This window comes from Kogia breviceps, chromosome 4 (genome assembly GCF_026419965.1).
Source record: "Kogia breviceps isolate mKogBre1 chromosome 4, mKogBre1 haplotype 1, whole genome shotgun sequence".
NCBI lineage: Eukaryota > Metazoa > Chordata > Mammalia > Artiodactyla > Physeteridae > Kogia > Kogia breviceps.
In genome coordinates, this window is record NC_081313.1 from 107,930,666 (window position 1) to 107,954,952 (window position 24,287).

Genomic DNA, 24,287 nt, shown 5'->3' on the forward strand with positions numbered 1-24,287 from the left:
TCTGCTGGAAGAAAAATCTATTTATTTTTTCTAAGATAACGTATTTATTTTTCTTCCTCATTAAAAACATGATCATTTAATCAGATTTTGTCATCCTTAATTATCCCAGCACTAGTCATAGTGAGTTAAATAAAAAATCTTTTAATTAGTTTCTTTGCCAAAGTAAACTTACAATCTAACTGTGGATAAGAAAGGAGTGAAAATAACTAAATAACTAATTAGCTGAATAAATGAATGAATCTCTGATTGACCAAAGATTAAATTAGAAAGCCAAGCACTATAGTAAACAGCAAACTATGTGATATAGTGAGCTCTGTAATACCGTGCAAAAAAGAGTCAGGCTCTCCTGGAATTGATAGAAGATGCATCTGTGTGGTAGAAATTTAGCTGTATTTAAAAGGATGCGTAGCATTTGACTTGGCAGGGCTGTGCAGAAAGGGCAACTTTGGGTGATTGAGAAAGTGATTTTCAAACGTTTTTTCCCATTTGCAGAAAATATTTTGAAGTAAATTGTTACTTTAAAGCCTAAGATATAACAGCTCAAAGCAGAGCTGCTTTGATTGAAGTGAGGAGGGAAATGGGCTTTATAGTCCTGTGAATTTGGCCTCCTGGCTTCTCCTGGAGTTCTGATTTAGCATGTTCAAAATCATCCATTTATATTTCATCTGTATCTGTATCTTCTGTGGCATCTTTGAATGCTAATATCTAAGTCCCAAAATGGAGACGTTTGCAAAAATCCAGACTTGAACCAGGGTCCAAGCAGTAAAAGGGGAGGAAACAAAAGAATAATTAGGAAGCAGTTGTAAAAAATAAATACAATGTGTTAAAGGGATGCTGGGAAGAGCAAGAAAGGAATCTGAAATGTTGCCAAAGTAATGAGTCTGTATATCAGGAAGAAAATGAGTGGTGCTAGGTAGAGAACTAGAAAGTCAGGAGAAGAAACTGTATTTGTTTCTTTTAGCATGTATATGTTTTATTCATTTTTTTCCCCCTTTCAATATATCACTGTGCTGAGATGGGCTTTAAAACAGGGATTTAAAGACCAGATTTATTCTGGTAGGATCTTTAAGTCTCTGTCTTTTCTGAAAATCTGGAATCTACTGAGTGGCATGTGATGTACATCATGCCTCCCATCTTCAGACAGTCTTGGCCCTGCATCATTTACAGCATACCAGGTACTGGCAATAGAGTGAAAAGACGACACAGTCTTAGCCTTCAGAAAACTCCCAAATTTGTTGTGGAGACGTGTATTTAGATGAATAAACTAATGTCAAATTAAAACTGGGTTAAATAGCGGAGAAGAATGGAACCTAGTGCCAGGAGAATGTATACCAGGCCTGATGTAGTCAGAGAAGGTATCCATGAGGCAGTGATATTTAAGCTGAGTAATAATTAAATAGAAGAAATGGGAGTAAGAGATGGGAGATGATTCCAGGTAAAGGGAAAGGCATGTGCAAAGGCACTAAAGGGAGAGAGGAAGCCAGTATGGCTGGAGCATAGAGGGTGAGATGTAAGAGAGAAAGCTGGAGAGGAGTGGATTATTCTAAGAGCATTGGATGTCGCTGATGAGGAAAAGGAGAGTCACATGATATTATATGGGTCTTGGAAAGATGGCTCATGTTGCATCATGGAGAACTGTTTGTAGAGTGGCCAGATGAGACACGGTCAGATAGGTGACTGTTGTCGATATGCAAACAAAGTTCTCGGTATCTTGGGCCAGAGTGGCTGTCCTGAAGATATAAAGAAGAGAATTAAGATTCAAGTGATAGTTGGGAGGTAAAAGAGATTGAAATTGGTGATGAGGGTTAAAGGAGAGCAATGATGTATTAATGATATATGGAGTCTTGACATGGCATCATTATTGTAAGAATCACTTTCCCAATTTAATGTTTGCTTTTAAATTTTATTTCTGGTGTTTTTGATATGGGAATATTTTACAGTTAATGTAACATTAAAATCTAATTTTTATTTATATTTTTTGTTTATATGTTTGTTTTTGCTTTAAAAGGAGTTCACATGCTTAGAAAATGTAAATAAACTACTTACCTACATTTTTCCCATTCTTTTACAGTATTTTTTTTTCTTGTTATAAGGGGTGAAGCTAGTAGGATTTAGCTCTTTAATACATCTGAGGTACACACATATGTACATGCATACATGTATATAATGTATTCAGTACAAATGTGAGGTAGGTAAGGATCTAAAGTTATTTTTTCCTTGTAAATAACTAATTGTCCTATAACCCATATATTCTATTGTGATTCCAAGTCATTTACCTTTTTATGAAGTATTTTGACAATAAATGTGCCACTGAGATTAGCCCTACAAAGTATTAAAAAATTATAAATATTCATGTGAGTACTTTAAGTGATCTGTTTTCTTAAAAAATAACCCTGTAAATATTATGTAGAAAGTAATTTAAATGCCCTGCAGTATTGGGAGGAATAGTGTTGAAAACAGTCATGAAAACAAACCCAAAAGCTAGTGAGATTTCAAGTATGTATAGTTTTGCTTATTTACAAAATACATCTTTTTAAGTCACTGATTGTACTAATTATAGTTATATTCCTCAACTTTCATCTGTATTCTTCTTGGAATTCTACCTTTGCCTCTTAGGTCTAAAAATAAGTCATTTATTTTATTTTATCTGCTCAGACAGAAAAAAATTTTTTTACAAATTCCTTCTAACCTCTTTTGAAAGATAACTGTGCAGACTTGAAACCCAAATTATCCTTTTCTCTTTTACTAAAGCTAATGAGTGCACTGTGACACTAACTGGGTTTCATGAAATGATTTTATCAATCTGTAATATAAATTATGTTTTTCTGTTGTGTAAGCTTGATGTATGTGAAACAAAGATGCGGTATACCCAGTCTCCAGTAAGGAAATATCAGTGTAATTAGAAAGGTCAAAATGACTCAAGTCATTGTGTTTTCATTTCCAGAAAACTTGCCTTTTAAAAGATGAGGCTTTACTTATTTTTAGTTTAGTACCATCTTGGAAACACCTACCTGTTAATTAGAACTGTGATTCCCTTCCATTCCCACAGCAGTACTAAGCCCATGCAGAAGTCGACAGCACTATAATTAGGAATTTTCTTCTAAGAAAAACATTATAATAGACATCCTGCCATGCTTATTTTATTTTAATTGGGTGTTTAGCTCTAGGGATCTTCATAATTTTTCATAAAACTTTAATGTTAGTAAAATCACCTGCAAGGAAGCACTACTTATCTCCTTGATTACACCATAAGGAGTAGGATCTTAATTTGAGCCTTTCTTTTCTTTTTTTTAAGCTAATGAGAGCAAAGAGATTTAAGTGGATGAACACAATGCATCACCAAGTATTGCTTATGACCTGTTTGAAAGAAAAATTACACAGGACGGAGTTAAACAGGGCAGGAAGATTTTGTTCAGAACTGTTGCAATATGGGAGAGAGATTGAATTCAACTACCTCTGAAACACAAGGCCAAGAGAGTTTTTAAGTGCTGGGGTGAGGTAATGAAAAAGTACTGGAGGACTTTATCAGGGACACTGGTCAGTGTTATCGGGGCTTATGAAAGTAAGCCTCCCACCCTACCCCCAAAGACAGGGGAGACAGGATCTGTCTTTCTGGATGATTACATTTCAAAGAGATGGTTCCCAGCTCCATGAGAAAGAGTCATGGGTTACAAAACCGGCAAGAGGCTGGAAGAAGATTTACATCTCAAAGGATCAGAGGAGGCATTTACAATTACAAGTTTTCTAAAGTAAACGTTCCAAGAGAAGAGAGGTAAGGGACCTTAAGTCAGGAAGAAACCTGTCCACAATTTAGTCAAGCTGAAGGGAATGCCAAGGCCATTTTGGTCACCCATTGATGAACTACTAGATTTTATTTTACCTGATGATCTGGGAACTGATCAAAAAGTACAAGTCTTTTCTTACAGGTAAAGGATATACAATCTTAAAATCTTTACATTTTATGGATAACTAAAGGCTGCTCATGAGTAACTTACTAAATTAGATGTTAACATATAGCAGGGAAGTCTTTGCAATCTGCTTTAGAGTGCCAGAAATTTCACTATCTGAAGTTTACCAAATAATAATAATAGAGACACCCATTGATGCCAGAAACTGTTTTAAGCATGTTTTATATAATGTACACAACAGTCCAAGAGCTCTTCTTTTCCCAGAAGTTGTAACTTGTCCGGGGTCAGACTGGGAATGGAAGAGCAGATCTCAAAACCAGGGCTGTGACTCCAGAGCCAGGGTCTGGGCCCAAGAGACATGCATGAGCACAAGCTGAAAGAATGACAGATGCACATGCAGAAGGGGTTCATATTTCTTTTTTCTTTCCTTTAAATAACTGAAATGTCCTCCAAAGCCAGTCCTAACTCCACCCACTTTAACACTTCCTACCTAAGCCTTAGTTTTGTCCTGCTTCTTGAATGGAAGACAGTCTTGTCTCTCTACAGGTGTCAAAGGCCTTCTTCCAGCTTTGCTTTCATTCTTGTTTACTGTGGTCTCTCAGCAGCACTTCATTTATTTATGCAGAAATTATTAATGTGACAGAGGTCAGCCTGATTTAGAATCAGTTTGGACTCCTACTATCATTTCACATTCCAGTGGCACAAAACAGGAATGAAGATGGGTGTCCTCGACCTTTCTTTCTGCTTGGGTGATGACATCAATTATGAAAATAGTAAAAAAGATGTATGATAGGGCTTCCCTGGTGGTGCAGTGGTTGAGAGTCCGCCTGCAAATTCAGGGCACACGGGTTCGCAGGGCACACGGGTTCGTGCCCCGGGCCGGGAAGATCCCACATGCCGCGGAGCGGCTGGGCCCGTGAGCCATGGCCGCTGAGCCTGCGCGTCCGGAACCTGTGCTCTGCAACGGGAGAGGCCACAACAGTGAGAGGCCCGCGTACCGCAAACCAAAAAAACAGATGTATGACCACCATCAGTCATGGTCCGATAGCACTGGCCTGCAAGTGACTGCTTAAGTGCGATATAAAAGCTTTAAGATGTGTGCCAATTCTTGTACAACACAGATATGTGAAGACTTCTGTTACATTTCACTTTCTAACTTAAATATTCAGGGACTTCCCTGGCGGTCCAGTGGTTAAGACTTTGCCTTCCAATGCTGGGGGTGCGGGTTCTATCCCTGGTCAGGGAACTAAGATCCACATGCCTCGCAGCCAAAAAAAACAAAACATAAAACAGAAGCAATATTGTAACAAATTGAATTAAGACTTTAAAACAATACACTAAAAAAAAAAAAGAGAAACATTCAGAAGCCTGGGAAATAACGCAGAATGCTGAAAATTTGTCATTAGAGAATCAAAGTTCTTACAGTAAATGTTTTGATCCCTGTTTTCGTTACCAACTAGTTTGGGGGTGAATATGTGAATTTATTAAAAAATAATCAAATATTTTATTAAGTACTATGCCCAGGCTACCCTCTGAGAGCAGGTTACCTAGAAAGGCATACAGTCAAGTAAAGCAGTGGGTACCAAATGGCATAATTAATGCAATGAGCTCTTGTCAAAATTATACAGCTGTTCACAAATTTATATATTTAGTGCTTGTCTCCCCCATTAAGTAGTTAACTCCATGAGGGCAGGGACCATGTTTCTTTTGTCACTGTACCATAGCAACTGATACATTTTAGAAATTCGATATTTTTAAATGAGTGAATGAGTCATTCATTCTGCAATTAAGAGAGGCAGCCAAAAGGCTGGAGAGGACTAGATCAGGACAGGTGTGGTCATGGAAAGTTACTGAAATTGTCATACTGTCATAGACCTGTTATCTTCCTCATGTTTTCAAAATTTATATTAAGTGGATTCCTCTAGCTTTCCTGAGCATCTGCTATGCAGGTGACACTGCACTATGTTTTCCTACCCAACCTATCCAATAAGACTGTACTCTGTAATGTACTGACAAGCAAAGTCAATTTTCTACATAATGAATATGAAATTTTCACTCTTAAGTCTTGAGAATATAATGTCTTATTTTTATTTCAGAGTATATTTAAACACAAACCTACTGACATAAGAAACTACACATAAACCAGTTAACACTGAACAATGCATGATGGCCCTCCTTCTATGTGTTGGGAGGTCATCAAATTTTAGCTTCTTGCAAATGGCACTCCAAATTACCCTGAAGGTCACTAGAGGAACATTAATGATGATCACTAAAAAATGGTCATGTAGCCCAAATTCATAATTACAGAAGTACATGTCATTCTTTTAACAAAATATCATGTCTCCTCCATTCTTATACCTTCTACCTTAGTGGATAATATGATGTTCATTCAAACTAATAAGCTTATGATCAGTCTTTCGTGAGGTTAAATGATCGGTTGCTTGAATTTGGGGAGAATGGAAATAACAAATCAGCAGCAACAGCAACAAAGAAAATCTTTAACTGTAGCTTTAGCACATTTATAGTTAGAGAGGAGTCAGCTTCGACTTTGAAAGCTTTCATAACTGGAATAAAACCCATGAACTAGAAAGCAGATTATTTTCTTTTTTTATTTGGAAAGTGAGGTGTAATTTTATGCATGATCAATTCCATCGTATAGTCTATACATTTCCTCCAATGGAAAAGATGCATTCATTAATTGTGTCAGTGTCTTTCAAAATTGTATGGCAACTACTATCTTTACATTTTGTTTTTGAAAGGTCTTGAAAACCTAGTTTGGAAGTGATAACCTCTCTCTTTCCTATTGTCTAATATAAGTTATGGTGTGATAATTAAATCACCAGTGAAGGGCATTGTTAAATTATATTGGTATTACATGAAAAAAGGATGTGTGCAGGTTTGCAAAGTGGCAACTTGAAAATTTCTTCAAATTCTTCTTTGGCTATTTGCTGTAATAAATTGTGAGTAGAATAAAAGGTTTAAGGAAATATTGAATGCAAAAAATTTACTTGACTATTTACCAAAGATTTTAAAATATGTACAGGGGAAGTGAATTGTATAGGTTTCAACAATCATCTGCTGTTATCTTAACTATCTATCAGGAAGCATCTACGTGATCACTGCCTGAATGTAGGTATGTCAGGCTAAATCTGGCAAATTGATATGCAATCAAGTCAGTTATCATTAGTTTTCTATTATTTTTATCAATTACTTTATTGCTAACAGAGTAATTTTAATTAAGGTATATGGGGGACTTCCCTGGTGGTCCAGTGGTTAAGACTTCGCCTTCCACTGCAGTGAGTGCAGGTTTGATCCCTGGTCAGGAAACTGAGATCCCACGTGCCTCTCAGACAAAAAACCAAAACATAAAACAGAAGCAATATTGTGACAAATTCAGTAAAGACTTTCAAAATGGTCCACATCAAAAATATCTTAAAAAAAAATAAAGGTATATGGGTTTATTTAAAGTAACAATTGATTATATGCCATAATATCATTATAAATTGAAATCTGATAAACTTAGTGATTTTTTTTCTGATTTTAAATCTCTTTGATGTTTGCCTAAGATAGCATATGTCCAGAATATACTCTGCTGGGAAATCTATATCACGTGATGCTTTTCTATGTTGTCTGAAAGTATTTTTATTTTATTTTTTTATTTTAAATGGATTTTATTTGATTTTATCATGTACTCATATATTTTAGTTATCTGTTTTTGAGAAGGAATTGAAGCAAAGAGAAATGAAGTTCTTTTTCAGGAAATCTTCAACTCTTGCTATTTATTCATTGATTTAGTTTTAGATGTTTTATTTGAAAAAGTCCATATAAGGAAGGTTTTCATTTTGAGTGGGTGGTGTTTTAGGCTTGTTCAGGTCATGCGCCTCCTTTGTTCAGATACTGGGGCTCTTTTGTGGTCATTGAGTATTAATTTTTTTTCAAGTCATCAAGCACATCCTGTTTTGTGATTTTTGTTCCATGCATCAGGAATTTCACCTGTATCTATAAAATCTTTTGTGATATTTTTCTTGTAGCTTTGATCTGAAGTGACAGACTCCACCTGGCATATTCCCTTCCTGCCTGTCAATAGTTCTTATATGGGATTTCCCTGTCATCTCCCCAAACCAAAGAACAATCACTTGCTACCAAACTGGTACAGTAATCAATGACAAAGTGGTCAATTTTGTACCACGATATTCCAATGACAACTTCTGGACGTTGGCAGGGAAGACTGGTCTCCTTTGAAAGTATTTTTAAACTGTGGAGAATATTTACTGCTGAGAAAACTGCATCACATATAACAGTGTCTGGAAGCTATTTTTCTGTGTTGTCTGACAAGTTTTTGTTTTTTTTAAAAAACTACAATAGCTAACAAAATTAAATGTAACAGGAAGAAAAATACCAGTTTTAATGGTACAGATTGCTCATATGAGATTGTAGTTTGGATCTCAACCAAGATTAAACTAGCTAATTAAACAGAGGCAAATCATACAGAGCTGAAGTTAAAACGTATCCATTTACCAGATTGTTTTTGGCAGGATTCCTTTGGATGCAAGTGACAAAATCACAACTAAACTACTTGAATGAGAGAAGAAACTACTGTCCTAGGAAACTAGGAAGTCTGAGGGTGATCTGTCCTTAGGCCCAGCTCAGTGCTGTGTTCAGTGCCCTCAACAGCACTCGGTCTTTCTTTTATTGCTTCTCTGCCGTTGTCTGCCCTTGACTTGCTTTTCTTTCTGAGGAATTATAATGTGCAAAATGTGAGCCTGTAGCCAAAGAGAATGATTTTTTTGCTCATGCCCATGAATGAAACTAATCTGGAGTAAGCCATTTATAACCAAGTATACTAATTGGCCATACTGTGATTTGTTCCCCTTTAGGAAAGGTGAGGTTCATGTTGAATAAAAGGGAAAGAAAGATTTTTTTTAACCATCTTAATCATTTCTAAGGGTACAGTTCAGTGATGTCAACTATATTCACATTGTTGTGCAACAAATCTCTAGAACTTTTTCATCTTGGAAAACTGAAACTCTATACCCACTGAACAATTCATTTCCCCCTCCCCCAGCCTCTGGAAACTACCATTCTACTTTCTGTTTCTATGAGTTTGACTACTTTAGGTATCTCATATAAGTGGAATCATACAGTATTTGTCTTTTTGTGATTGGCTTATTTCACTTAGTATAATGTCCTTAAGGTTCATCTATGTTGTGGCATGTGACAGGATTTCAAAAGGAAAAGATATTTCACAATTTTTTTTTTAATTTTAAAGGGATATCCAAGAACACAAATGCCCAAGGCAACTTAAATTCATAAAACAAACATAAAGAAACCTTATGGGACTGAAAATAACTGGAAAATGCACTGCTCACTTAACATTTTTCAAATTCATTCAAAACACTGGGTTTACCAGTTAGAAAGGCAAAATCACATCTGTAGCCTTCGGACTAAAAGTTTTAACACCTTCTTTTAAGTATGCTTTGGGGATGATTTCTTTAAAAAAAAAATGAGACAATATTTTATTTTTTATTTTTGTATATAACTTTTAATTAAACCTTTTATTTTGAGATAATTATTGATTCACATACAGCTGTTAAAAAATTATGCAAAGAAATCCCATGGATCCGTTAAGCAGTTTCCTCCAATGGCAAAATCTTGCAAAACTGTAGTGAAGTTTCCCAACCAGTATATTGACATTAATATATTCCACTGATCTTATTTAAATTTCCCCAGTTTTTCTTATGATTATTTGTGTGTGCATACACACGTGTAATTTCATGCAATTTTATTACTTGTGTACAATGAATTTTTAAAGTTTGTAGATTACATGTGGCTATTTCCAAGGTGCTATTATTTTTATAAATCTTAGTACCAAAATATGTAATGCTGTTAATTTTATGTGACAGACATGAAGAAGGGTATATCTTATACTTAAACTAGATCTTTGCTTTCAAATTTCAAAACATACTCAAACTATATACCCTTTAACATTTTCTCGTTCTGTCTATAATTATAGAATGATATATGAATATCTACTTTTCCCAAACCTTTCTTCTCCTTAATATTTAGAATTAGGTACTGTTTTCATTGTGTCATTATTACCAGAGAAGTAGGACATAGTTTTAAGAACTTCACTGTTAATATTTGAAGATAATAATTGAGGGGAAATAATAATGTTAATTTAAAAGTTTACTATTTTGCTCAGAACATTTATATTTACTGGTCTTATAAAAGACAGATCATTAAGCATTTGCATTAAGGGCAGCAAGACTCTCCATTTAGTTATGTAGAACTGTATAACTAAATCATAGAGAGTAAAATTAGTTTAAATATTTGCAAGGCAAATTACCCAACCCTTAGGTACGTAGTCACTATTATATTTTACACTTCTTTAATGATTTATTATTTCCCTGTTCACCTTCATAAATTATTCTACTTTATAGAGTTTGTACTTCCTCGAACAAGAATACCTTCTTTTCCCAAATCCTTCTTAATCTTATATATAGGAAGAGACTCAAAGAGAATTTTCTAAGTTATTGAATAGAAAATCCTTTTTAGAAAAAATGAAGTGACATAATAGGAACAAAAGACATTGCAATAAGTTGAAATAGCTTCTCTATATAAATAAATTAAGGGCATTTTCTCCTTCATAAAGAAAAATTAATGCAATTATTTTCTTAATAAAGAACACAAAGCTTTCCAATAATTACATGGTCTCTTATTTCCCCTTCATTTCAGCAGAGACCTTATGAAGACAATTCAGTCTTTTAGGTTTTAGATGATGATCTGAAGTTAAATGATGGCTGTACTGAGCCTATTTGAATTATTTTCTAGGGAAAACTTAATCAAGGCCATTCTCGTTTACTCATTTATTCAATACTTACACTAATAATAATAGTAGTACAAACAAGTAACACCTATGATAGTAATAATAGCTTACTCTTATTTTAACTCTTATTAATAGCAGTCACTCTAGTCTATACCAAGTACTGTTCTAAGTCCTGAATTGTTTCTCTCTAAACCATCATAACTCTTTATTTTAGCTTTCTTAATTTCTATCTCTTCCATCCTAACTGAGCCTTCCACAGTGTTTATTCTTTATTTTCCTTATGATTTTGTTTTCACGTCTATGATAGTTTATTTTGTATTCTTTACTTCTTAGTTATGTGAACTGCCATTTCATCTGTACCATCACATTCCTGAGATCTTGTATTTCTACTTTGTTTTTTCCCAAGAGAGAGGAAAATGCTTCATATGTTTTTTAGAACAGTCATTTAATGTTTTCCTCAGTTTCATGGCTTCTTTTCTGGGGGGGTGTGGGGCTGATTTTCATCTAGTCTTTTTTTCTTACAGAAACTTTGTGTTAGTGCTGTACTATGTCCCTTTTTTAGAAAACATACTTATCTCTGGAAAAATTATCAGTACTCTTCCCTGGACAAGCCCTTCACCATAGATATATTTTGGCAGAGATGTTTGTTACCATTCTAAGCTTTCTGATTTCCACAAAGAAAAGGCATTGGGTTCTCTGCTGCCTCAGGTTAAAGCTGCTTGATGAAGACATAGTTTAACTGTTTAATTCTTTACTTTCTGTAGCTCTGTCTCTTCTACTTTTCTTCTACTTCTTTAAAACAGAATACTTCCAGGAGGGGCTTGTTCTGCCAGCACAGGTCACCTCAGTTTTTGCACCCACAGCTGTATATATAGAATAGGTTTTATGGCCTGCACTGTCAGGCAGTATATTTTTCTTGGTTACTTCTTAGGTCTACTGTCCTTGAACCCTTTTGCCACTGACAGCTCTGCTTGGCCTTTAGCTACTTTTACAAGCTTTGCAATGCTCCAGAAGTTACCTTGTCCCTGTTTGCTGTCAACTTCTTAGTATTTCTTTCAAGATTTTAATTGTTGAAATGAAGTCCTTTATTTACATAGCTGTGATCATTAAGGAAATTATCTATGCTATCATTATTTTTTAACACCTTTATTGGAGTATAATTGCTTTACAAATGGTGTGTTAGTTTCTGCTGTATAACAAAGTGAATCAGCTTTACATATACATATATCCCCATATCTCTTCCCTCTTGCGTCTCCCTCCCACCCTCCCTATTCCACCCCTCTAGGTGGTCACAAAGCACTGAGCTGATCTCCCTGTGCTATGTGGCTGCTTCCTACTAGCTATCTGCTTTACATTTGGTAGTGTATGTATGTCCATGCCACTCTCTCACTTCATCCCAGCTTACCCTTCCCCCTCCCCGTGTACTCAAGTCCATTCTCTACATCTGTGTCTTTATTCCTGTCCTGCCCCTAGGTTCTTCAGAACCTTTTTTTTTTTTTTTTAGATTCCATATATATGTGTTAGCATATGGTATTTGTTTTTCTCTTTCTGACTTACTTCATTCTGTATGATGGAGTCTAAGTCCATCCACCTCACTACAAATAACTCAATTTCCTTTCTTTTTATGGCTGAGTAATACTCCATTGTATATATGTGCCACATCTTCTTTATCTATTCATCTGTCGATGGACACTTAGGTTGCTTCCATGTCCTGGCTATTGTAAATAGAGCTGCAATGAACATTGTGGTACATGACTCTTTTTGAATTATGGTTTTCTCAGGGTATATGTCCAGTAGTGGTATTGCTGTGTCATATGGTAGTTCTATTTTTAGATTTTTAAGGAATCTCCATACTGTTCTCCACAGTGGCTGTATCAAATTACATTCCCACCAACAGTGCAAGATGCTTCCCTTTTCTCCACACCCTCTCCAGCATTTATTGTTTGTAGATTTTTTGATGATGGCCATTCTGACCGGTGTGAGGTGATATCTCATTGTAGTTTTCATTGGCATTTCTCTAATGATTAGTGATATTGAGCATCCTTTCACATGTTTGTTGGCAATCTGTATATCTTCTTTGGAGAAATGTCTGTTTAGGTCTTCTGCCCATTTTTGGATTGGGTTGTTTGTTTTTTTGACATTGAGCTGCATGAGCTGCTTGTGTATTTTGGAAATTAATCCTTTGTCAGTTGCTTCGTTTGCAAATATTTTCTCCCATTCAGAGGGTTTTCTTTTCATCTTGTTTTTGGTTTCCTTTGCTGTGCAAAAGCTTTTAAGTTTCACTAGGTCCCATTTATTTTTGTTTTTATTTCCATTTCTCTAGGACATGGGTCAAAAAAGGGTCTTGCTGTGATTTATGTCATAGAGTGTTCTGCCTATATTTTCCTCTAAGAGTTTTATAGTGCCTGGCCTTACATTTAGGTCTTTAAAGCATTTTGACTTTATTTTTGTGTATGGTATTAGGGAGTGTTCTAATTTCATTCTTTTACATGTAGTTGTCCAGTTTTTCCATATGCTATGTTATCATTAATAAATCTAAAAGAAATGGAAATTTAATGTAGTAGATTAATAATAACGTACAGCTGTATCTTGGCATTTATTCTTCCACTTTCTGATTTTTATAATAGATTTTTCTATAACTTCTCAGATAATTTCCTTCTCAGAGGGTGAGATTTTGGGTGATACACTTAAAACACTGGGGTCAGTCAGGACATACTGATGTCACTTGCCATTGTGATTTTGTTAGTGTGAAATGATTTTCCCTTTCAGTATAAGGCTCTGGAGGTACCATGAAATCAATTGAAAATTCTGTAAAGGAAATGAAGCCCTGAATTATTTCAGACAAGCTAATATAATTTAAAATGTGTATTTTATACTTTTTCTTAAAGTAATTTTGCTACATTAAAAATTTAGTGTGATAAGTAGCAAAACTGACTGCTTATTCTAGTTTTAGTCATAACCTCATTACTCTCAGTCAACCCGTGGTTAAATCACTTAATGCTTTTGAACCTTGGTTTGCTGAAACCCACACAATAATTTATCTTTCTGGTAGTAAAATGTTGAGGACTTTTGTTAGGAGAAGGTGCCTAGTGGCATGTTAGATACATTGAAGCAGTTAGTATATGTGGCCAAATTATAACTCTTCCCAAGCATTTCCAGAAGTGAGCAAAGATGAAGCAAGCCTAGAGGGTGCTGCTCTCATCCTCTGAAAATCCCTAGCTAAAAAGAGCAATCTCAGGAGGAGGCTGGCAAACCCTTTTTTTGACTGTCTTCTGTATACCAGACACGATGTTAAGCACTGTATGTGTATAAATATATATATATGTATATATGTGTATATATATATTTATATATTTTTTGTCCTATTGAGCAACATTTTAATATACATTGAGGTGGTTGGCATTTTCCCTTTTATAGATTAGGAGACTGAGATTTACACAGAGTGATAGGAAATGGTTTAGAAATGGTGGAGCCAAGGACACTACATCATGATCAAGGGATCAAACCAAGAATATATAACAGTTATAAATATATATGCAGCCAACATAGGAGCACCTCAATACATAAGGCAATTGCTAACAACTATAAAAGAGGAAATCGACAGTAACACAATAATAGTGGGGGACTTTAACACCGCACTTACACCAACGGACAGATCATCCACCCAGAAAATTAATAAGGAAACACAAGCTTTAAATGACACAATAGACTAGATAGATTTAATTGATATTTATAGGATGTTCAATCCAAAAACAGCAGATTACACTTTCTTCTCAAGTGCACACGGAACATTCTCCAGGATAGATCACATTTTGGGTCACAAATCAAGCCTCGGTAAATTTAAGAAAATTGAAGTCATATCAAGCATCTTTTCCGACCACAACGCTATGAGATTAGAAATCAATTACAGGGAGAAAAACGTACAAAGCACAAACACATGGAGGCTAAACAGTACGTTACTAAATAACCAAGAGATCACTGAAGAAATCAAAGAGGATATCAAAAAATAACTGGAGACAATTTGCAACAAAAACATGACAATCCAAAACCTATGGAATGCAACAAAAGCAGTTCTAAGAGGGAAGTTTATAGCAATACAAGCCTACCTCAAGAAACAACAAACATCTCAAATAAACAATCTAACCTTACAGCTAACGGAACTAGAGAAAAAAAAACAAATAAAACCCACAGTTAGTAGAAGGAGAGAAATCATAAAGATCAGAGCAGAAATAAATGAAATAGAGAAAACAGTAGCAAAGATCAATAAAACTAAAAGCTTATTCTTTGAGAAGATAAACAAAATTGATAAACCTTTAGCCAGACTCACCAAGGAAAACAGAGAGAGGACTCAAATCAATAAAATTAGAGGTAAAAAAGGAGAAGTTACAACAGACACTGCAGAAAGATAAAGCATCCTAAGAGACTACTACAAGCAACTCTATGCCAATAAAATGGAAAACCTGGAAGAAATGGACAAATTCTTAGAAAGGTATAACCTTCCAAGACTGAACCAGGAAGAAATAGAAAATATGAACAGACCAATCACAAGTAATGAAATTGTGATTAAAAATCTTCCAACAAACAAGAGTCCAGGACCAGATGGCTTCATAGGTGAATTCTATCAAACATTTAGAGAAGAGCTAACACCCGTCCTTCTCAAACTCTTCCAAAAAATTGCAGAGGAAGGAACACTCCCAAACTCATTCTATAAGGCCACCATCACCCTGATACCAAAATCAAAGATACTGCAATGAAAGAAAATTACAGACCAATATCACTGATGAATATAGATGCAAAAATCCTCAACAAAATACTAGCAAACAGAATCCAACAACACATTAAAAGAATCATACCCCATGATCAAGGGGGATTTATCCCAGGGATGCAAGGATTCTTCAATATACACCAATCAGTCAATGTGATACACCATATTAATAAATTGAAGAAGAAAAACTATATGATCATCTCAATAGATGCAGAAAAAGCTTTTGACAAAATTCAATACCCATTTATGATAAAAACTCTCCAGAAAGTGGGCATAGAGGGAACATACCTAACATAATAAAGGCCATATACAACAAACCCACAGCAAACATCATTCTCAATGGTGAAAAACTGAAAGCATTTCCTCTAAGATCAGGAACAAGACAAGGATGTCCACTCTTGCCACTATTATTCAACATAGAATAGACACAGAATTGGAAGTCCTAGCCCCGGCAATCATAGAAGAAAAAGAAATAAAAGGAATACAAATTGGAAAAGGAGAAGTAAAACTGTCACTGTTTGCAGATGACGTGATACTATACATAGAGAATCCTAAAGATGCCACCAGAAAACTACTAGAGCTAGTCAATGAATTTGATAAAGTTACAGGATACAAAATTAATTCACAAAAATCTCTTGCATTGCTATACACTAACAAGGAAAGATCAGAAAGAGAAATAAGGAAACAATCCCATTCACCATTGCAAAAAACAAAGAATAAAATACCTAGGAATAAACCTACCTAAGGAGGTAAAAGACCTGTACTCAGAAAACTATAAGACACTGATGAAAGAAATCAAAGATGACACAAACAGATGGAGAGATATACCATATTCTTGGATTGGAAGAATCAATATTGTGAAAATGACTACACTACCCAAAGCAATCTACAGATGCAACACAATCCCTACCAAATTACCAGTGGCATTTTTTACAGAACTAGAACAAAAAAACTTAAAATTTGTATATAGACACAGAAGACCCCAAATAGCCAAAGAAGTCTTGAGGAGAAAAAACGGAGCTGGAGAAATCAGGCTCCCTGACTTCAGACTATACTACAAAGGTACAGTAATCAAGGCAATATGGTACTGGCATAAAAACAGAAATGTAGATCAATGGAACAGGATAGTAAGCCCAGAGATTAACCCCATGCACCTATGGTCAACTAATCTATGACAAAGGAGGCAAAGATACACAATGGAGAAAAGACAGCCTCTTCAATAAGTGGTGCTGGGAAAACTGGACAGCTACATGTAAAAGAATGAAATTAGAACACTCCCTAACACCATACACAAAAATAAACTCAAAATGGATTAGAGACCTAAATGTAAGACTGGACACTATAAAACATAAGAAGAAATCACATAAATCACAGCAAGATCTTTTTTGACCCACCTCCTAGAGTAGTGGAAATAAAAGTAAACACATGGGACCTAATGAATCTTAAAAGCTTTTGCAAAGCAAAGGAAGCTACAAACAAGACGAAAAGACAACCCTCAGAATGGGAGAAAATATTTGCAAACGATTCAATGGACAAATGATTAATCTCCAAAATATATAAACAGTTCATGCAGCTCAATATTAAAAAAACAAACCCAACCAAAAATAGGCAGAAGACGTAAATAGACATTTCTCCAAAGAAGATGTAGAGACTGCCAACAAACACATGAAAGGATGCTCAACATCACTAATCATTAGAGAAATGCAAATCAAAACTACAATGAGTTATCACCTCGCACCAGTTAGAATGGGCATCATCAGAAAATCTACAAACAACAAATGCTGGAGAGGATGTGGAGAAAAGGAAACCTTCTTGCACTATTTGTGGGAATGTAAATTGATTCAGCCACTATGGAGAACAGTATGGAGGTTCTTTAAAATTCTAAAAATAGAACTACCATATGACCCCGCAATCCCACTACTGGGCATATACCCAGAGAAAACCATAATTCAAAAAGACATATGCACCCCAATGTTCATTGCCGCAGTATTTACAATAGCCAGGTCATGGAAGCAACCTAAATGCTCATCAACAGATGAATGGATGAAGAAGATGTGGTACATGTATACAATGGAATCTTACTCAGGCGTAAAAAGGAATAAAGTTCAGTCATTTGCAGAGATGTGGATGGATCTAGAGACTGTCATACAGAGTGAAGTAAGTCAGAAAGAGAAAAACAAATATCGTATATTAACGCATATATGTGGAACCTAGAAAAATGGTACAGATGAACTGGTTTTCAGGGTAGAAATTGAGACACAGATATACAGAACAAACGTATGGACACCAAGGGGGGAAAGTGGCGGCACGGGGTTATGGTGGTCTGATGAATTGGGAGATTGGGATTGACACATATACACTAATATGTATAAAATAGATAACTAATAAGAACCTGCTGTTTAAAAAAATAAATAAAAGAAAATTCAAAAAAGAAATGATTGAACCAGTACTCAAGTTCAGATCTGGCTAATTTCATTCTCCTGTCCATCCTGCATTCTTTGGTCCTCCCTACATACAGAAAGAAAATATGGATATCCTCTATGCTTCTTAATGGAAAATATGACATAAATTCACAATATTCTAATCATTACCTCACTACCTAGAGTATGTGTGAATGTGCTATTTTTAAGGATTGCCCCCCACCCCAACTTTGTCTGCTTGTAATATTTCTGCATAGGAATACAGTAGAAAAATAAGCACTATATAGACAACTTGGGTTGTAATGATGTGAGTGGTGCAAGTTAGTTAAACATTTTAATACTTAGATATTTTTCTTCTATAACAAATGTCACCTTTATCAAGTTGTGCAATATTAATCACTTCAGTATCACTAAAGGAGCTAGGTAAATCTACAATTTAACAGTCTGCCTCTGAGCAATGTTTCCTATTTAATTTAGCATGTTCCCTTTTCTTAGTAATATAAAGCAGGCCTCAAGAAAGAATAGTTTCAGAGGGCCAGTACTTTTTAGAAGTGGTATAGTTAGTATTCTGTATGCCATTAGATTTTTTAAAATCTTGTTGCATACCAAAAAAAATCCATGGAAAAATTACATAAAGTAAAATATTGAAGCAAATTCAGGTAAAAAAATAATAATACATGGCTGATTCATTTTGTTGTGCAGGGGAGGCTAACACAACATTGTAAAGTAACCATATGCCAATAAAATTTTGTTTTAAATAATACAAAAATGGAGATATAACAGCCCGCTTATATGTATTTAATTTAACATCAAAGTTTCAAATAAAAATTGGCTTGTGTTTTTAGAAAAAAACATACTGGATGTAACTGAACTACTGTGTCTTGAATCAAGTCCAAAATCCGTCTCAAAATATCTAGGGTTATATTCTTCAAGGTCAGATGATGTTGATTTGAAAATCTCTCTGAGTATAGAAGAAGAACCAGGTGAAATACTGGAGATAAAGAATCTGCCATGGTATTGGTCTTATACCTTTTAGGTCATCTTCTCTATGAAGACTTCTCTGATATTCATATTCTCTCTCTCTCCTCACATATCCACACACATTTATATACATACATATCAGAAAAACCTACCTAACTCCACATGCATGTATATGCATATTTTAAAAAGTCATTTATTAATTGTAGTATAACAAACATAACTTAAGTAACAGTTCAGTGAATGTTCACAAATTAAATGTATATGTGTAACCACAACCTAGGTCAACAAATAGAATATTACCAGCCCTCCAGAGCTTCCCTGCCCACTTCCTTGATTTTTGCTCACTATTCTTACAGCTAACAGCATACATTAGCTTTACCTGTTTCTGAATTTCATATGAATAGAATCATAGAAAATGTATTATTTTGTATATGGTTTCTTTCACTTATTTGTGATTTGTGAGATTTGTTCATGTTGTTGTGAGTAGTAGTATTTCATTAATTTTAATTGACATTGTTTTCCATTATGTTTATTTATCTATTCTACTCTCGATGTACATTAGGGTTGCTTTTGGTTTGGGGGGTATTATGAATAATGTTGCTATGAAAATGTATGTGTATATACATGTATGTATTTTTAGATATATGTATGTATGTATGTGTATTGGGCATGTAGCTAAGAGTAGAATTACTGAGTCATAGGGAACGTATACAGTCATTTTAGTCAATACAAGTTTCCACAATGGTTGAACCAAGTTACATTCTCACCAGCTGTGTGTGAGAGTTCCAAATCTGCTACTTTCACAATGTATTATCAGTCATTAACCATTTTTGTAGATTAAAATCACATTGTAACTTTAAATTGCATTACCCTGATGATGAATGAACTAGAGAAGGTTTTTGTATATGTTTATCAGGCTTTTACATATTCTCTTTTGTGAAGTGCCCATTCAAGATTCTTTTTCCATTTTTAAACTGGGTTTGTCCTTCCCTATTAATTTTTACAAGTTCATAATATATTCTGGGTATTAGTCCTTTTTGGTAAGATCTGTTAAAACTATATTCTCCCACTCTACTCTGTAGTTTACCTTTTATAATCTCTTAATGGTGTTTATGAGAAATAGAGTTCTTAATTTTAATGTATGCAGAAAAAAATATTTTATCAGCTTCAAAATTCACTCATGGTAAAAATCTTAGCAAACTAGAAATAGATATGAACTTCCTTAATGTGTTAAAGAGCGATGTTGACATCTTTCCTGATGCTGAGACTGGAACAAGAACATATCTGCTATACCACATTTTACTGGAGGTTCTGGCCAGCAACAAGGACTCAGACTTTTTACTTAGTGGCTTCTGTAGAGTGGGAGTTCAACAAGACAAGTGGCAGCTGCCAGTCTGAAAAGTGGCAGAGTGTCATTTCTACTGTAGTTTATTAAAGTTGTAAAAAAAGAAAGGGACATAGCCCCCACCTCTAGATTGGAGGAGTGTCAGAGAATTTATCATCACAGATATACCACACATTCGTACATGTTAGGAGCTGTTTATTTTTCACAATAAAACTTGAGCTCTAGGTTGGCTGAGTATAATCTGATTCATTAATTTGCTTCCTTGGGGTCTTCCTGGGCTGTGCTCTATTGTTTTCATCACTGAATGTTGCTATAGAGAATGTTGTGGCAAGATTCATTCTTTTCCGACTTTACAGCCAAATTGGGTTTTGTTTGTTTATTTTGCTTTTTTTTTTTTCGTTTGGCCTAATTGCACATAGATATACACCTTCCTTTATTTTAAGGGAAATATGTCCCTCAGACATATTTTATGTACATATTTGTATTCCTTTACTATATATCCAGATGTATTATATACCCAAATTTTAACAAAATTTTATTTATTGTATGTATATATATACAAACTTTTATACAAACTTTTAAATATCTATCAAGTATATACATTTATATGTGTGTATGCATATAGACATATACACCCATACTTTTAACCTATATTTTAAACTTCTATTATTTTGCTATATTTTCTCAAATCCCTTCTTTCTATGTTTTCCACAAATCTCTTTTTATGTTTCTTATAATGTGAGTATCAGTGGTTTTATTTATCTTACTTAGCTCATTTATCTATTCCTTGAGTTCTTTTTTTAGAGGGGAGGGAGGAGTGTATTGTCCTTAATTTTAAAATTTTATCTATGGTTTTCCTGCTTTGGATATGTATTCTTAAGTTTGCAATATTCCTTTCCTCCTTTTAATCAATGTATTTGCAGGTATCTCATGCTGCTGCTGCTGCTGGCTCTCCTCCCTCTCCTCTTCCTCTACCGCCTCTCCTCCTCCATTGGTACTTTTCTTGAATGGGTGTGATGGAGGTTTCTTTATTGACTGGCAGAGGAGACAGCTGGCAGTTTGAAGTTTGATCTCATTTTTGTTCCTGCCTGAGGTTGTGAACATTTTCTAGATTAGCAGAGAGATTTTCTGGCTTATAAGGATGTCAGGCATTTTGAGTATGATCCTTTAAATAGGCAGTGTAGATCAATATAGTTTCTGTTCCACATTACCTTACCAAGAACTTACTCTGTAAAGATGGTATATCAGGATGCTAAGTAAAATGTAGGTCTCCTCTAGGGCTGATATTACCATTCCAAGAAACAGGGCATTGGTTTACTCCTCAGAGTGAACCCCTGTTTTGAAAAATCCATGCTCTACCCATCTGTCTCACCCTCACCATGATTCATTATGGGGTTATGGATGTAGTCGATTCTTGTTTTCTTTGATATTTTAAACTTATGCTAACATCTTGATTTCCTTCTACTTTTCAGATGCAGCAGCTGTTCCATGAAAATTATGAACACAATCGGAAAGGTTATATCCAAGACCTTCACAACAGCAAAATCCATGCAGCCATAACACTTCATCCAAACAAAAGGCCTGCCTACCAATACAGGCTTCATAATTACATGCTTAGCCGCAAAATTTCTGAACTTCGCTACCGCACCATCCAGCTCCACCGGGAGAGCGCTCTGATGAGCAAGCTCAGTAACAGCGAAGTGAGCAAAGAGGACCAGCAGCTGGGAGTGATGCCTTCTTTCAACCACTTCCAGCCTCGAGAGAGAGATGAAGTGATAGAATGGGAATTCCTGACAGGAAAGCTCCTTTACTCAGCATCTGAGAACCAGCCTCCCCGACAGAGCATCAGCAGCATCCTGAGAACAGCGCTGGATGACACCATCCTACAGGTGATGGAGATGATCAATGAGAATGCCAAGAGTAGAGGACGCCTCATTGACTTCAAGGAAATTCAGTATGGCTACCGCAGGGTTGATCCCCTGCATGGAGTGGAGTACATTTTGGATTTACTCCTCTTATACAAAAGACACAAGGGGAGGAAACTGACTGTGCCAGTAAGACGTCATGCCTATCTTCAGCAGTTGTTCAGCAAGCCTTTCTTCAGAGAAACTGAAGAGCTAGATGTCAACAGTCTTGTAGAGAGTATTAACAGTGACACTCAGTCATTGTCCTTTATATCTAATTCTTTAAAGATATTATCTTCTTTTCAAGGTGCCAAAGAAATGGGAGGGCACAATGAAAAGAAAATACATGTTCTTGTCCCTCTCATTGGAAGGTATGACATTTTCTTGAGATTCATGGAGAACTTTGAAAACACTTGTCTTATCCCAAAGCAGAATGTAAAGCTGGTCATCATGCTTTTCAGTAGGGATTCTGGCCAAGATTCCAGCAAGCATATTGAGCTGATACAAGAATATCAAAACAAGTACCCTGAAGCAGAAATGACCCTGATCCCCATGAAGGGAGAGTTTTCCAGAGGTCTTGGTCTTGAAATGGGATCTTCCCAGTTTGACAATGATACTTTGCTGCTATTTTGTGATGTTGACTTGATCTTCAGAGGAGACTTTCTCCAACGATGTAGAGACAATACAATTCAGGGACAACAGGTGTACTATCCCATCATCTTTAGCCAGTATGACCCAAAGGTAACCAATGGGGGAAGTCCTCCCACTGATAATGACTTTGTCTTCTCAAAGAAGACTGGATTTTGGAGAGACTATGGATATGGAATTACCTGTATTTATAAAAGTGATCTTCTGGGTGCAGGTGGATTTGATACCTCAATACAAGGCTGGGGACTGGAAGATGTAGATCTCTACAATAAAGTTATTCGATCTGGCTTAAGGCCCTTCAGAAGTCAAGAAGTAGGAGTGGTGCATATTTTCCATCCAGTTCATTGTGACCCTAACTTGGACCCTAAGCAGTATAAGATGTGCTTAGGATCCAAGGCAAGTACTTTTGCCTCAACCGTGCAACTGGCTGAACTGTGGTTGGAAAAACATTTGGGTGTCAGGTACAATCGAACTCTCTCCTGACAGTCCAGGCAACACATATTGCCTTTTTAAAGGGGAGTTTACCTCATTGTTGGTTGTTGTTATTTTTATTTTATTATTGTTATTTTTATTATTATAATTATTATTGTTATAATTTTATTTTGTTGTCCTGGTCTTAAACTACTCTTGGTTGTCTTCCAAAGGGTGTTTGTTGACCTCAAACAAGAAGAGTCTGCGGTTCACTGATATTTCAGATTTCTACTGAAGTCAATAGGTATATTACTTTTATATATCTTTGAGATTGAGATTGAGTTAAATCGTGGCAATCAAATGACTTTTGAAGCTCATTTGTCATGAGAGACAGCTTAGAAGAATGTTCTCTTGGGGCTTAAAGATGCAATATCGACTTTTCTTTCATTTGTCAAATTCAATGTGATACGAATATTTACTGGTGAAAGGTACCACAAAAGTGCTTTATGCTTCCTATGGGGAAGGGACTCTGTAACATAAACTTGAGTTTTGTAATTTATACAACGACTTAAATATATAGACAGTAATTTTCTTCATCTTTAGAATTTTTAAAGGAAATGAACACTTATGATTGTATGTTTATTTTTTAAAAAAAAGTTTTAAAAATTGAGGAGTTTGTTCCACAAGCAACCGGTACTGGCTACCCTGGTCTTATGACAGTTATCTGCTCCTCACAACTGTCTGCTATAAATGCGAATGAATTTTATTTTCTCAAGGAAATATGATTTAATTAAATATTCATGTACATTTTAGAAGCTTTATGAAATAATGTCCTTCATTTGCTGGCAAGAAGATAAAATATGACAGAACCTGGTTATTTATAATAAAACACAGGTATAACAATATTCTTTTTCAAAAACACTGAAAAATCTGTGTTGTTTCCTTTAGTCAGTCATATTTGATGTATTTCTTAATGGTCATACTCGCCAAAACATGCTTGCTACATAGGCTGGAAAAGTTAATATGGAATTATGGGCATGATATTTGTATCAGTATGCTTTAACTCCTAGCCTTCATTA

The 24,287-nt window shown here is 35.3% G+C and overlaps 1 protein-coding gene across 1 annotated transcript in view; it reads left to right on the forward strand.

Annotated features, from left to right (window-relative positions):
- The window catches only part of CHSY3 (chondroitin sulfate synthase 3), a 299,870-nt gene extending 275,847 nt beyond the window's left edge, over window positions 1-24,023 (forward strand). Inside the window, exon 3 of the mRNA XM_059061816.2 lies at window positions 21,718-24,023. Within this exon, the coding sequence (XP_058917799.1) occupies window positions 21,718-23,280 (1,563 nt within the window). The 3' untranslated portion in view covers window positions 23,281-24,023. The remainder of the gene's footprint in view (window positions 1-21,717) is intronic.
- The last annotated feature ends 264 nt before the right edge of the window (window positions 24,024-24,287 follow it).